The 17,186-nt window shown below is 36.7% G+C and overlaps 1 protein-coding gene across 10 annotated transcripts in view; it reads right to left on the bottom strand.

The window, feature by feature from the left end:
• The window catches only part of FKBP5 (FKBP prolyl isomerase 5), a 109,693-nt gene that overhangs the window by 44,618 nt on the left and 47,889 nt on the right, over positions 1–17,186 (bottom strand). For 9 of the 10 annotated variants that reach the window (XM_041760087.1, XM_041760105.1, XM_041760132.1 and 6 more), the window contains one exon: positions 13,785–13,929. In XM_041760087.1, coding sequence (XP_041616021.1) covers positions 13,785–13,929 — 145 coding nt within the window. Of the gene's footprint in view, positions 1–13,784; positions 13,930–14,815; positions 14,909–17,186 lie in introns of all 10 variants that reach the window. The other variant, XM_041760146.1, reaches the window with a different exon arrangement.

The raw sequence follows: 17,186 nt of genomic DNA, 5'->3' as shown, positions 1-17,186 counted from the left end.
TGTATGGAAGTGTTGAATCACTAAATTGTATAGCTGAAACTAGTATTATACTGTATGTTAACTAACTGGAATTTAAGTAAAATATTTTTAAAAAGAAAAAAAAAGAACCTCCCCCTGATCAAAAAAAAATACAAAACAAAAAATACTAAATATATACTCATCATGGAATACCTGGAAAGTATAGAAAAGCACAGAGAATAAAATTTAAAACCTTGGATATCCCAACATCAGGCATAAACTGTTAATTTCCTGGTTCATTTCCTTCCAAATTATACATGTACACTTTGCATTTAATATTTTTACATCCACATTCTTAAAATTCTGGCCACATTTGGTTTTGTGATCTGCTCTTTACATTTCACAGTGTATGAGCATTTTTCTTGTTAAAAGACAGTATCTGAAAAATGACCTTTAATAATTATATACTATTTCATCTTTTGATTATAATTTCATCACTTCCATTAATAAACACTTCGGTTCTTTCTTTTTTTTTACTATTATAAAGTTTTTTTTTTAATTTTATTTACTTATTCATGAGAGAGAGAGAGAGAGACAGAGAGAGAGAGAGAGAGAGAGGCAGAGACACAGGCAGAGGGAGAAGCAGGCTCCATGCAGGGAGCCCGACATGGGACTCGATCCCTGGTCTCTAAGATCACGACCTGGGCTGAAGGTGGCGCTAAACCGCTGAGCCACCCGGGCTGCCCTATTATAAAGTTTTGATGAATAATTTTGCACCTAAAAAACAAAAAACAAAACAAAAATTTTGAACCTAAATCTTCATGTATTTTTTTTTTCCTCCACAGTAAAAACCTCTTACCTGACAATCAGAACTATAGTGGGTGGGTTAATTTAAAATGTTGCTTCAAGTGAGGAATCAAAAACGAACATATACATACCTCAAATGTTTTATACCTTAAAACATATCAAAGTATATTAATTCACTAATCTTTGTCACAAGCCCAACTCCTTGTCTGTGAGTGTGGCTCTGGTGATAAAGAGTTCCACACCAACCTTACTGTATACATCATACTTATGATGTATAATTTCAATCTACAATGTGGGTTTCTTTCAAGTGGACTGGAAATCAGAAAATACTTGTAAAGCAATCAGCACAAAGAACGCTTCTGGTAAAAAACGTGTTCTGAATGGCTTACTTGTTTTCGTCTTTTACCCACTCCTAATTTAAGAGCAATTTTTTTTAAAGGAGCAATTTAAAAATGTTTTTAGCAATTCATCTTAGTAATGTCTTTCTAAAAATGTTCAAGTTTTCATAGAAATAATTCCTCTTTGTTTCTACATTAAGGGTTTTATGTACGATCTAATTAAATTCTAGAATTACAAAAAAGTACAGTGGACATGAACACGTTTCAGCTGATTCTTAGAGTCTGAGGCAGAAAAAAGCAGCCCCTAACATTTGGAACTACTTGACACTGACAGCTAGGCCTTTATGATGTCTGAAGCAGGCCTGGGGGAAGGTAGGGCATGCTATTCTCCCATTGGACATAAACAATCTCACAAAACATCAACATCAGCCAAGGTCATTGTGAGACCATGAAAAAGTGAGACAAAACAAAAACACTTCAAAATTTTGTCTGAACAAAAAATAAGGTCATTGTGCAACCTACAAAATACCAAACATCCCCCTCTCCTGGCTGACAGGAGTGACTGCTGCTTCTCCAGCAGGTGTAACTTTAGTCTCTTATCTATTCAGCCTTCCTCTTAGGTAATATTTACTAAGATACCCAAAGAATCAGCTCACATCCTAACAATATCCCATCCAGAGCAAAGACCCTCTTCCCTAAACCCTTCCCCAAATCACCTAATACAAGCCCAAATCCTATAATAAATCCTTTTGGACACTCTTAGTGAAATACCCCACAATTCCTATGTTCATTTTCCCTCCCTACAGTGAGTAATAAACCCAACTTGTTCAATGACAGCCCTGTTCTGTGGCTGGAGGGCATTGACAAGGCCCACTTAAACTGGCTGAAGCAGAGTGTAGCACCACACCACAGAACAGGAAACCACCAGTATCACTCAACATATTTGCAAACAGAATGAAGAGCATCATCAGTCTGGAATTGGTTAAGCAAGCTTCTACCATACTTCCTTAGGTTCAATTCCTAGAAGGAAAATTATAGGGTCGAAGTATAAACATTTTTAAGATTCGTAATCTTTAGGATCTTTTGATCTTTAGGATCATAATTATATACACCAAGAATATAGAATTTATCCTTACACTTGATCTGGACTTCAATTATATTAGCTCAAAAACAATTTATCAATTTCAGAGTCCTATTTCATTTGTAACAATATCTGAAATGAAAAAATATATTGAAACAAATGTATAATGTAGTTATCCCTAAGCTCAAATGCTTTCTATATATATCTGACTATAGGCAGTTGGAAAAGTTTAAAAGTATACAAAAAGCCCAGTATAAAGGCAACGAACTGTACTATTTTCTTCCTTCTGCAAAGTGTAATCAAAGAATACATTTTAAAATATAAAATTTTGGGTCACGTGGGTGGCTCAGTAAGTATGTGACTCTTGATTTCAGCTCAGGTCACAATCTCAAAGTTGTGAGACTGAGCCCCATGTCAGGCATCATCAGGCTTTGGACTGGATGTGGAGCCAGCTTGGGATTCTCTCTCTCCCTCTCTAAGACAAACAAACAAAAAACCATAAAATTGGGGCACCTGGGTGGCTCAGTTAAGTAAGCATCTGCCTTTGGCTCAGGTCATGATCCCAGGATCCTGGGATGGAGACCTGCATCAGGCTCCCTGGTCAGTGGGGAGCCTGTTTCTCCCTCCTCCCTCTGCCTCTGCCTGCCACTCCCCTTACTTGTGCTCTGTCAAATAAATAAATAAAATATTTTTTAAAAACTCATAAAATTTTATAGGTTCAATGTAGTTTCATCAATTTTAACAAGTGTATCACTCTGATGGGGTGTGTTGTAAAGGGGAGAGGGAAGGCTATGCAAGTGTGAGGATGGGGAGTATATGGGAAATCTGTACCTTCTGTTCAATTTTACTGTGCACCTAAGAGTACTCTAAAATTAAGGTCTATTGAAAAATATATCAACACATTTTAATGAAAGCAACCTAAGTGTCCATCGATAGATGAATGGATAAAGATGTAGATAAAGATGGATATATATGCATACACACAATGGAATGTTAATCATAAAAAAGAATGAATTCTTGCCATTTGCAACAATATGGATGATCTAGAAGATGCAATGCTAAGTCAAAAAAGTCTGTCAGCAGGGCACCTGGGTGGCTCAGTTGGTTAAGCATCTGATTCTTGATTTTGGCTCAGGTCATGATCTCACAGTTGTGGGATCGAGCCCCATGATGGGTTCTGCAGTGGGTGTGGAGCCTGCTTAAGATTCTCTCTCTCTGCCCCACCCCTCCCCCTCTCTAAAAAAGAAAAAAGACACCGTATGATTTCACTTATATGTGGAATTTAAGAAATAAAACAAGTGAACAAAGGAAAAAGACAATAAAAAACCCCCAGACTCTTGAATATAGAGAACTGGTAGTTCTAGGAGGGAGGTGGATGGGGGTATAGGGTAAAATAGGTGAAGGGGATTAAGAGTACACTTATCACAAGGAGCACTGAATGTATGGAATTGCTGAATCACTATATTGTATACCTGACACTAATACTGTAAGTTAATAATACTGGAATTTAAATAAATAGATTTATAAAATAAAGGGAAAGAATTTTAAATCATGTAACACATTTTAATAAAATATAACATTTTAATTTAATCATAGAATACTTTCAAACTATAGTGACCACTTTAGAACATTTAAAATTTTTAAAAATTGTGGTAAAATACATATAAAATTTACCATCATGACCATTTTTAAGTGTACAGATCAGTACTGTTAAGTATATTCACATTGTTGTACAACCAGTCTCTACAACTTTTTCATCTTGCAACACTAAAACTCTACCCATTGAACAACTTCCCATTTCCTCCTGCCCCAAGTCCCTGGCAAGATTTTCATTCTACTATTTCTGTGAATTTGATTACTCTAGATTCATCTAGATATAAGAGGAATCATATAGTATTTGTCTTTTTTCCACCAGATATTCTACACCCAATGTGGGGCTCGAACTCACAACCCTGAGGTCGAGTCACACACTCTACCCACTGAGCCAGCAAGGTACCCCCTATAGTGTTTGTTTTTCCATGACTGGCTTTTCTTAGTGTATCCTCAAATTTCATTAGTGATGTCACATGTGTCACAGTGCCCTCTTTTTTTTTTTAAGGCTGAATAATATTCCTCTGTGAGCGAGTGTATGACAATTTATCCATTCAGCTAGAGATAAACACTTGGGTGGCTTCCAGCTTTTGGCTATAATGAATAATTCTGATAACAAACCTGAGCATACACCTATCTCTTTGAAACACTGCTCTCACTTCTTTTGGGAACATATCCAGAAGTAAAATTGCTGAGTCATAGGGTAACTCTATGTTTAATTTTTTGAGGAAATGTTATACTATTTTCCATCATGGCTGTACCATTTTACATTTCTACACAAGGATTTCAATTTCTCCATAGCCTTGCCAACACTTGTTATTTTCTTACTTTTTTAGAAAAAGATTTTATTTATTATTCATGAGAGACACAGAGAGGGGGGTGGGAGCAGAGACACCTGCAGAGACAGAAGCAGGCTCCATGCAGGGAGTCCGATGCAGGACTTGATTCCGGGACTCCAGGATCATTGGCACGCCCTGAGCCAATGGCAGACACTAAACTGCTGAGCCACCCAGGGATCCCCTTTTCTTACCTTTTTTGACAGCAGCTATCCTGATGGGTGTGAGGTGATCTCACTTCATTTTTTTTTTTAAGATTTTATTTATTTATTCATGAGAGACACAGAGAGAGAGGCAGAGACGCAGGCAGAGGGAGAAGCAGGCTACCTGCGGGGAACGTGATGCAGGACTCGATCCCAGGACCCCAGGATCATGCCCTGAGCCAAAGGCAGACACTCAACCACTGAGCCACCCAGGTATCCCTCCCACTGCAGTTTTTATTTACATTTCCCTAATGAATGGTGAAGTTAAGCATCTTTTCATATGCTAGTAAGCCATTTATATATCTTTGGAGAAATGTCTAGGTTCATTGCCCATTTTATAATGTTTATTTGGGGTTTTTCCCTGTTGTTGAATTATAAGAGTTCAATATGTATTCTGGATATTAACTCTTTGTCAGAAATAGGATTTGCAAACAATCTTTCATTCTGTAGGTTGCCTTTTCACTCTGTTATTGTATCCTTTGAAGCAGTTTTAGATTTTGATGTCCAATTTATGTATTTTTTACTTTTGTGGCTATTGCTTTTGGTGTCACATCCAAAAAATCATTGCCAAATACAATTTCATGAAGCTTTTCCTCCAAGTTTTCTTCTAAAAAAAATATAGTTTTAGGTCTTGTGTTTAGGTCTTTGATCCATATTTTAATTTGTATATATGGTGTAAAGGGTACAACTTCACTCTTTTGTGAGTATCCAGCTTCCCCAAACATCATTCATTGAGAAGACTGTTCTTTCTCTACTGATTGGTCCATAAAACATTTAAAGGTATGCATTTGAAATATGAGCATACTTAAAGTACTACAGGATGGAAGATATATGGTATTATACAGAAAAACACTTTTTCATATGGGAATAGAAAAGAAGGACAAAAAAGATAAAATGTTTTCATTGTAAAAGGGTTTTCTTTCAAAACATAAAAGGTGATAAACACTTAAATATAAGGCTAGTCACTAGCAAGTTTCAGATAATTATCTGATAATCTCTCTCATAAATAAACAAATAAAATCTTTAAAAATATATAAATAAATAAAAATAAACTTTTCAAAATAGGAATCCAACCTGTAATATCAAGCATATAACAGCAAATATTTTTTTAACTTTTTAAAAATTTATTTATGATAGTCACACACACACACACACAGAGGCACAGACACAGGCAGAGGGAGAAGCAGGCTCCATGCACCGGGAGCCCGACGTGAGACTCAATCCCGGGTCTCCAGGATTGTGCCCTGGGCCAAAGGCAGGCACCAAACCGCTGCGCCACCCAGGGACCCCAAATATTTTGCTTTTGATAAACCTATTAACTCTATCATTCTTGTAAGAAAAGTACCTGTTGTACAGCAGGCACTCAGTGAATTCTGCTGGACCAGAAAAAATAAAGTTATTTTTTGTACCTGGTTTGAGCTAGTTTTAAGCCTTAAGATCTAATATAACTCCGAAGAGATTGCTTGAGTTTGAATCCTGGCCCTACCACTTTATTGTATAACTTTGGGCTAATTACTTCATCTCCCTGTATCATAATTTCCTCATATGTAAACAAAAAAACAGAACCAAATGAAAATAAAAATGATTAATTATGGTAGGTACCTAAACCATAATAAAATATATATATTAGCAAAGTGGATTTCATCAAAATTAAAAACTTGTGTTCCTTTAAAGACCAATTAAAATGAAAAGGCAAGCCAAACACTGTGAGAACATAGTTGGAAAATCTGATAAAGTGCTTGTTGTGTTGAGCACAACTAACTGATTTTTTTTAAATAATAAAAAATAACAGATACTTCACAAAAGAAAATATATAAATGCCCACTAGGTGCAGGAAAAGATACCCTCCATATCACTAGTTAACAGGGAAATACAAATGACCAAAATGAGATACCATTTCATGCCCATTAGAATGACTAAAGTTAAAAAGACTGACCATACTAAGGACTGGCAAGGGTATGAGAAACTTAAACTCTCATGTACTGCTGGTGCAAATGCAAAATGGTATGGCAATGTCTTATAAACATACATCTACTATGTCACAAGCAAGTCCGTTCTCAGGCATTTACTCAAAACACATGAAAACATATACCCACACAAAGACATGAATGTGAATGTTCATAAAAACATTGTTTCATAATAGCCCCAAACTCCAATGTCGAATTTCTGAATGCATGAACAAATTGTGCTATTTCTATACTGTGGAATACTACTTGGCAATTCAACATTCATGAATCTCAAAATCATTATGTAAGTGAAAGAGGTAAAAATACCAAAAATGACATATGAAATTCTAGATAAGGCAAACTATAATAACAGAAACCAGATTGGTGACTGCATGGGCCCCAAGGTCCAGGAAGGACAGAGACTGCAAAAGAACATGAGAAAACTTTTCAGGGTGAGGAAATTGGTCTATATTGATGGCTGGTAGTAGTTACAGAAGTATTACCAAATTCACCAAGCTTTACCTTTCTTAGAGGGGTAAATCTTACTACAGGCAAATGCCACCTCAATTTTAAAAAACTCAAAAATTCTTAGAACAAATGTTAATATGACTGTCACCTAACAGATACTAAATAGATTGTATAAAGAATCCAAAAAATAATAATAGGCTTGGTGTGACAATAAATGGTGCTGGGAAAATTGGACATCCACATGCAGAAGAATGAAACTAGACCATTCTCTTACACCACACATAAAGATAAACTCAAAATGGATGAAAGATCTAAATGTGAGACAAAAAATAAATAAATAAATAAATGTGAGACAAGATTCCATCAAAATCCTAGAGGAGAACACAGGCAACACCCTTTTTGAACTTGGCCACAGCAACTTCTTGCAAGATACATCCATGAAGGCAAGAGAAACAAAAGCAAAATTGAATTATTGGGACTTCATCAAGATAAGGAGCTTCTGCACAGCAAAAGAAACAGTCAACAAAACTAAAAGACAACCTACAGAATGGGAGAAGATATTTGCAAATGACATATCAGATAAAGGGATAGTATCCAAGATCTATAAAGAACTTATTAAACTCAACAGCAAAGAAACAAACAATCCAATCATGAAATGAGCAAAAGACACGAACAGAAATTTCACAAAGACATAGACACGGACAACAAGCACATGAGAAAATGCTCCGCATCACTGGCCATCAGGGAAATACAAACCAAAACCACAATGAGATACCACCTAACACCAGTGAGAATGGTGAAAATTAACAACAAACAACAAATGTTGGAGAGGATGTGGAGAAAGCGGAACCCTCTTGCACTGTTGGTGGGAATGTGAACTGGTGCAGCCACTCTGGAAAACTGTGTGGAGGTTCCTCAAAGAGTTCCAAATAGATCTGCCCTATGACCCAGCAATTGCACTGCTGGAGATTTACCCCAAAGATACAGATGCAGTGACACGCTGGGACACCTGCACCCCGATGTTTATAGCAGCAATGTCCACAATAGCCAAACTGTGGAAGGAGCCTCGATGTCTACTGAAAGATGAATGGATAAAGAAGATGTGGTCTATGCACACAATGGAATATTACTCAGCCATTTGAAATGACAAATACCCACCATTTGCTTCGATGTGGATGGAACTGGAGGGTATTTTGCTGAGTGAAATAAGTCAATCGGAAAAGGACAAACATTATATGGTCTCATTCATTTGGAGAATATAAAAATTAGTGAAAGGGAATAAAGGGAAAGGAGAGAAAATGAGTGAAAATATCAGTGAGGGTGACAAAACATGAGACATACCTAACTCTGGGAAACGAACAAGGGGTAGTGGAAAGGGAGGTGGGTGGGGGGTTGGGGTGACTGGGTGATGGGCACTGAGGGAGGCACTTGGCGGGATGAGCACTGGGTGTTACGCTAAATGTTGGCAAATTGGACCGCAATAAAAATTTTTTTTTAAATAGGCTTGGTGTGAGGATTTTTTTTTAAATTTTTTTATTTATTTATGATAGTCACAGAGAGAGAGAGAGAGAGAGAGAGAGAGAGAGAGAGAGGGGCAGAGACATAGGCAGAGGGAGAAGCAGGCTCCATGCACCGGGAGCCCGACGTGGGATTCGATCCCGGGTCTCCAGGATCGCGCCCTGGGCCAAAGGCAGGCGCCAAACCGCTGCGCCACCCAGGGATCCCTGGTGTGAGGATTTAATGAGATAATGCACATAAGGCCCTTAGTCTGGCATTACAAGCACTTAAAAAGTATTAGCTATTAGTCTTTCAACATATATTTTTTTCCTCTTACTCTAATATGCTCATTAGCATAATGCAGCACAGAAGATTATATTAATGTTATAGGCAGATTGTTGATATTACTTCATTATAGTTTTTTTTTTTTTTACTTCATTATTGCTTAATCTCAGTAGTAAGAGTATAGGTATGTGGAGAATCCAAAATGATGGGTTTCTTTGTTTCACTTCTCAAATCTGGGGAAAGAATATAACAGTTAGGATTTTTATCTTAATAATTCCCAATCATGTTTGTCACATACCAAGAACACCCAAAACAACTTCATTGAAGTAGCCCTCTATAAGAAATCATCAGACCTTGATAAGGGTAGTTAGGGGAGGAGCAAAGCCTTGGTGTGCTTGGATTTACTTTGAAGAACTGAAAGAAAGAATTCTTTCATCCACCAAATCTATCCCTTCCCAATTTTATTGATAATATATTTGTTGGAGGGAGGCGGGGAGGGAGAAAAACCAGAACTTCTACTACGGAAGTATATTGGAGAATCCTGAGTCCTTATTTTGACTTCTTCTTCTTCTTTTTTTTTTTTTTTGTCAGTGTGCTATACCCTCCACCATGGTGTTTCTCCCATTCTCTCTCTTTTTTTTTAATAAATTATTTTTTTATTGGTGTTCAATTTACCAACATACAGAATAACACCCAGTGCTCATCCCATCAAGTGATTTTGACTTCTTTTAAAATGAGTTATGAACACAGTTCTAGGAATTCAGAACATGTAAGATTTATTTATTTATTATTTTGTTTTTAAAGATTTATCTATTTATTCATGAGAGACAGAGAGAGAGAGAGAGAAAGAGGCAAAGACACAGGCAGAGGGAGAAGCAGGTTCCTCACAGGAGTCCAATGCGGGAGTTGATCCCGGATTCCAGGATCACAACCTGAGCCGAAGGCAGCCACCCAACTGCTGAGCTACCCAGGCGTCCCAGAACATGTAAGATTTAGTTAAAAAAACTAAAAAAAAAGAGAGAGAGAGAGAGAGAGAGAGAGAGAAAGAAAACTCAAGAAAGGAAACCATCATCTCTTCATTCTAATTTGTGTAACATATTCTTAAGTGGTAATAATCAGTTGTCTTATTCAGTTTTTGTCTTTCCAGATTTCCTGAGGCTAAAAATGATGGTAAAGCATTATTTCAAAAAAGTCTGTATACAGGAATAGTAAGCAGAGTTAGGACCCAAGCTGCTACAGCACAGTTTTTGCCATTCCACTAGAAAGCCAGTCAATAATCCTAATGCTATAACAACAGTAATAAACATGTGAGTGCTTACTATGTGCTAAGCAATGGCGTGCAATATCTTATTTACTCTTCAATATACGATAGTATATACTATCATTATCATGATTTTACAAACAATGGAGGTAGGGCACAGAGTTTAAAAGATGGTACAGAAAGAAAGACACATATACACACAACTCAGGTAAAGCTCAAATATATATGGATGTACATATATATGGTATGTGTATTTTTATGGCAATTTTCTACAGATAAACTGTCATAACTCTATTTTAAATACAAAAGTCACAACAGAATCCCCAAATTAGTGTGACTTTCCACTGAAATATTTCTATTTATTTCCTTGGTAGAGGTGCAATACAAGAGATCAAGAGAGCTCAATATAAAATCATTTATATTACTTTTCTTCATTTTGATCAAAATCTTAGGAAACAGAAAAGACTCATTCATCATAGGGTGGAGAAAATGGGAGTGTAAGTTCTCAGCAATTTTTTTTCTTAACAATTCTTAAGTCTTACAAAGACAGCTGCTGAAAGAAGGCATCTTATTTTAAATCCATCAACTTCTTCAAGACAGAAATTCAAAGGGTAGAGTAAGGGTTTGGGGGGCGGGGCAGTGGGAACAAAGATGTCTAAGATTTCTGATTGAGGCCATTTACTCTGAGGTCATCTAAATTAAATACTGATGCCACACTCATGCTGTTGGCCCTGAAGGTTCACATCCCTAAATCAACAAAAAAGAGACAAATTCTAATTTAACTGTCAGTCATCATCTGCTTTATCAAGAAAGAATTTGTATTTGATTTTGATTTGTATTGTATTGAGACACAAAGATTAATCTCACAGGAACCACTGATTCACTAAAGGCCCAAAGGAGAAGGGAACAGTGGCAGAGCCAAGTACCAGAGCTTGCAAAGAGTACAGCTGGACAGGAAGCAGAAGTCACCCCGACATGCCTGAGAGTACCAGGAAAGGCAGCACAGAAGAGAGGCAGAAAAGAGCTTAATTCCACAGTTCCTCACTTGCTATTTCCTTTCCCAGATCCATGCTTAACTAACAATTCATCTAAGATAGTAAAATGAGAAAAAAAAAAAAAGGGATGATAGTCAATACGGAGCCACAGTGGTAGACAGGGGGATTACTCCTTTTCTCCCACACTTAACCTGGGAATAAACTAGAAATCTGTTATATCTGTAGCAGATAAGAATTAAAAAAGATTGGTAATTCAGCCACTACCTTTCAATAAGCCATATGGCCCACCAAGTTCCATTTGATGTATAGGCTATTACTGTCCTTACAAGACTTAAAAAAAAAAAAAAAAAAAAAACCCACTAAATTAACTAACGCTATTTAAAAGCATTTGAAAATAAATCAGTATTTTTTTCTAATTAATTAGTTTAAATCACATTTAAGACTTGAAAATAGGGCAGCCTGGGTGGCTCAGTGGTTTAGCCTGCCTTTGGCCCAGGGCGTGATCCTGGAGTCCCAAGATCGAGTCCTGCGTCGGGCTCCCTGCATGGAGCTTGCTTCTCCCTCTGCCTGTGTCTCTGCCTCTCTCTCTCTCTCTCTTTCTGTGTCTCTCATGAGTAAATAAGTAAAATCTTTAAAAAAAAAAAAAAAAGACTTGAAAATAGTGGTTTTCCAATCTTTTTTCCTCAAGACCTCCTTTACATCTTAAAAACTGAGGACCCCAAGGAGCTTTTATCTATTTACTGGTATTTACCACATTAAAAATTAAAGAAAAGTTATTTACCAATTCACTGAAAAATAGTAATAACCTCATTATATGTTAACACAACTTTTTATGAAAAGTATAATTTTAAAAAATTTATTAGTGAGAACAGCATTTTATAAATGTAAAATGTGTCCAACTTAATAAAAGACAACCAGGTTCTCATACCTACTTTTGCATTCATCTGTTCCAAATCTGGTTTAACTCTACAGAAAAAATCCAAACCCACAAAAATAGATAGTTGGAAAAGATGGGAGTACTTTAACAGCCTTTTCAGATAATTATGAATATAATCATCTCATATGGCATCAAAGTTGGACAAGTGCACAAGCTGCAATGTGTAATCTGAAAGCATATCAATGAATTTTTCATGTCATATTACATTAAAATCCACTGGTCTAGCTTGCACAATGAATGGATCTTTTAGTCACGAGTGATTTTGTAACAGCTTGTGTTGGGAAAATATTGATTCACTAAGTTAGACAGATCTTCCAAATGTTAACACATTTCATCATATAATATTTTATTTATTTTTTTATAACAAATTATTTTTTATTGGTGTTCAATTTGCCAACATACAGAATAATACCCAGTGCTCATCCCGTTAAGTGCCCCCCTCAGTGCCCGTCACCCATTTACTCCCACCCCCCGCCCTCCTCCCCTTCCACCACCCCTAGTTCATTTCCCAGAGTTAGGAGTCTTCATGTTCTGTTTCCCTTTCTGATATTTCCTACCCATTTCTTCTCCCTTCCCTTCTATTCCCTTTCACTATTATTTATATTCCCCAAATGAATGACATCATATAATATTTTAAAAATCACATTTGTTGATATCCACTGATCTCATCAGAAGTCTTTTAAGTTTGAGGAAGTTGTCAGGCTCCCAGTGGCAGATACAGATTTCCCAAAACTGTAATTTTTATTTGAAAACTCAATGGTAAGACATACTGTCAGTTGTCTTCCTTGAAGTGACATGCTCACTTCATTCATTTTTTAAAATTTTTATTTATTAGTTAATGAGAGACACAGAGAGAGAGAGGCAGAGACACAGGCAGAGGGAGAAGTAGGCTCCACGCAAGAAGCCTGATATGGGACTTGAACCCACATCTCCAGGATCACACCCTGGGCTGAAGGCGGCACTAAACCGCTGAGCCACCGGGGCTGCCCCATTTCATTCATTTTTAAGAAAGTATCTGCCAAATACTAAATAATCAAGTCTAAACAACAACAGTTTGCCCTTTTAAAGAAAAATGATTATTATTAAAAAAATGCACTCAAGTTAAGTGCACAGGTACTTCGTGAGATAACCAGTACACTCGGGTATGCAAAAGTGCTCCATGTGTGCTTCCCCATCTGTCATAAAACAGCAAAACAATGTGAAACTCAAGGATCAGGATTTAATAAAATCAGTATTTTTTATGCTTTGTCGAGGACACCAAGTGAAACTGGCTTCCTTTCTGATCCTTATTTACACAGTGCATAAAGGCAGCGAAGCATATACGATTGCTGGCATAGTCTGGTGCCACTGCCTAGATTTTCACCAGGGCATCAGCAGCCTTTACCACTGCAGCTTGTGCACCTTCAGTAGACTTTACTGCCAACACTGTAAACAGATAAACCACATCTTAGTTTTATTATAAAAACAGTCTTGACATTATGGACCTCCTAAAAATCTACCAGCTCCTCTGATCCACTAGCTCCTATGTAATATAAATGGCAATAAATCCAAGCAAAACACAACTCCAAAAATACCCTCTTACCTTTGCCAAGACTAAAGACAAATGGTTCATTTCGATCATGACTGGAATCAAACTTCTTTCCATTTGACAATTTTCCTTTGTAATGGACATAAACTTTGTCTCCAATCATTGGTGTTTCCTCACTATTCCCCACTCTTTTGACAATCTAGAAAAGACAAACATCAAGAAAATGGAGCTGATTTTATTCTGATCAGAGAATAAAAAGGATGCACAATCCATTCCACTTTACCTAGACAGATTTACTAATAATTACCTGTCCTTCCTAAGGCCTCCCCGCTAGTTCTCTTAATAACCCTCACTGTTAGAAAATCGTCCTATGCGGGATCCCTGGGTGGCGCAGCGGTTTGGCGCCTGCCTTTGGCCCAGGGCGCGATCCTGGAGACCCGGGATCGAATCCCACGTCAGGCTCCTGGTGCATGGAGCCTGCTTCTCCCTCTGCCTGTATCTCTGCCTCTCTCTCTCTCTCTGTGTGACTATCATAAATAAATAAAAATTAAAAAAAAAAATTTAAAAAAAAAAAAAAAAGAAAATCGTCCTATGCTACTCTCAATCTTTAATGCTATATTTAATTTTACTGCCAATCACACTATTCCCTCAAAATAACATAATAATATAACCCCAGAGGGCAGCCTGGGTGGCTCAGCAGTTTAGCGCCGCCTTCAGCCCAGGGTGTGAACCTGGAGACCCGAGATCCAGTCCCACATCGGGCTCCCTGCATGGAGCCTGCTTCTCCCTCTGCCTGTGTCTCTGCCTCTCTCTCTGTCTCAGTGTTTCTCATGAATGGATAAATAAAATCTTAAAAAAAATAATAATAAAGGTTTTTTTAATTAAAAAAGAATAAAAAAATAATATAACCCAAGAGATCCTGCCTCATGCTTTGACACTAAAATCTCTCAAAACACAGAGCTAGTTCATATACAAACTGAATTAGACCAAAAAGATTAGACTTTCAAAAACATTCAAAAAGAAGTCGAAAGCAAACTTACAAAGGTGAGATTTTATTTACTTCCACCCTTTGCTAAAAACTTTACCTTTTGACTAGATTCCACTAGTTTGGTTTAATTTCAAAAAGCTCAATTTCCTGGTATAACAGGTTATACTTCTTATTATGTGAGGAATATTTACTGTGAAAAAAAAAAAACAGTATCACTGCATAGTTTGATATGATACTGAATAGCTTGTTTTCTAGTAAAGCAAATGCCAAAAAAGCTCCAGGCTGAAAAATAGCTAGCTGTCATAAAATCCAGTATATTTATTTTTTTCTTGGCAGAGCAGACTACTAATGCAGTTGGTCAGTTCTGGGAAAAGAATATCAAATCCAGGCATGTAGTGGCATAATTTATTCTGTCAATCACCTATGCCAAATTAATCATTTTTATTAGATAACAGAGGATGGTAGCTAATGTCCAAGAAACATCATTTTAGGGGAAGAGTCTGAATTTTTATACAAAGAATTGAGTTATTCACTCCTAAATTCCTTAAGATGTATCCTCCCAGCCCCACCCTCATATCACCACATAAACACTGTAAACTTATATTCTACAATTTTCTAGTTCAAAAGTCCAGACATTCTTTAAAGGAAAAGAATCATTATCACAATTCCACCAAAAACCTGTTAGAACTAATCATTAATGAATTCAGTAAAGCAGGAGGATACAAAATCAACACACAGAAATCAGCTGTGTTTCTACACACTCATAACAGGGAAATATCTGAAAAAGAAATAACGAAAACAATCGAGAAATACAAGTCAAACCCACAAGATACTACCTCATCTGTTAGAATGGCTAGGATCAAAAAGACAAGAAATAACAAGTATTAGTGAGGTTTTGGAGAAAAGAGAATACTCATGCACTGTTGGTGGGAATGTAAGTTAGTGAAGCCACTGTGGAAAACAGTGTGACCATTCCTCAAAAAATTAAAAACAGGACTACCATACAATCCAGCAATTCCACTTCTGGGTATTTCTCTGAGGAAAATGAAAACACTAGCTCACGAAGACATATGTACCTCCTATGTTCAGTGCAACATTATGTACAATAGCTAAGCTATGGAAATAACCTAAGTGTCCAAAGAGAAACGAATGGATGAAGAAAATGTAGTATGTATATTATATACACAGTGAAATGTTGATCCAGCCATAAAAAAGAATAAAATCTTGCCATCGTGACATGAATGGACCTTGAGAGTATTATGCTAAGTGACAGAAAATCCTGTATGATCTCATTTATATGTGGAATCTAAAAAAGCTGACCTCACAAAAACAGAGAGTAGAAGGTTAGTTGTTAGGGGCTCTAGACTGGGAAAAATGGGAAGACATGAAGAGTTACTTTAAGTAGATGCTTTAAGGATACAATCTAGTCTTGATTCAGCTCCACAATGTAATTTTATTACTTTTATAGTAATAAAAGACATGACTACAGATGAGGCACTCTGCTAAATGCTTTATATAATCTCAATAACTATATGAGGTGGGTAGTATTATTCCAATTCTACAAATGAGGAAATTTCACCACAGAGAGCTTAACTAAAAATGCCCTAGGTCATATGATTAGTAGACCTATTTAATCTTAACCAAAAGCCCCATGGTGCTAGACAGGGATAAATTATAGGATTTAAAAGGCTTAGGATCTCAAAATGTTTCTTACAAACCTAAAAATCTTATCGGATTTACTCCCTGGAATAATATAGGGCTGGAGGCAGATTGGGGACTATGTTCTCTGTATGGGTGCATGGAAAAGATGAAAGAGAAGGACTTAACCAGAGCAGGGAGATGCCGAGGACAGCCTGCAGATATCTATGGTCTCTAGAAGCATCCTGGAGTTCAGGATAGGTAATTCATACAGGTTAAGAAGCCCTATGGAAAAAGACAGCTGTATATAACTCTAAGACATAAAACCCCTATTTCCAGAGTTGAAAGTCTCCAAAATTTGGCTTTGCATGTACGTAGCAAGCTAACAGTAAAACGTATATTCAGAAGACTCAGGCACAGGAAGAAAGCTTTCACATAAGCAAGATTAGACAAACTAAAAAATTCCCATTTGCTGCTGCTGACACAAGGAAATATTGAAACTCAGCTTAGTGATGATATTTAGAACGTGTAAGATAATCTTTTCAGCAAGAAAAAAAAACTATACAAACTTGTATGAGTAACAACAGTGTAGGAGAAATAATGACCTAATATGACTAAAATCATTTAACCTCTCTCATCTCCACTTTATTTACTTACCTGGAATACCAATATATACCTTCCATAAATAAAATGGAAAGTTCAAGAGGTGCTCTGATTGCCCCACAAGACCATTGTGAGACACAAATAAAAACACACATGTAGATGTGATTAATTATAGAGTGAAAAAGATATAGTGTGTTTTAATGAGGAAAGCTAATTCAAAGGTAAGA

Source organism: Vulpes lagopus, chromosome 1 (genome assembly GCF_018345385.1).
Source record: "Vulpes lagopus strain Blue_001 chromosome 1, ASM1834538v1, whole genome shotgun sequence".
In the NCBI taxonomy this organism is placed as follows: Eukaryota; Metazoa; Chordata; class Mammalia; order Carnivora; family Canidae; genus Vulpes; species Vulpes lagopus.
This window is presented reverse-complemented; position numbering and strand designations above follow the sequence as displayed.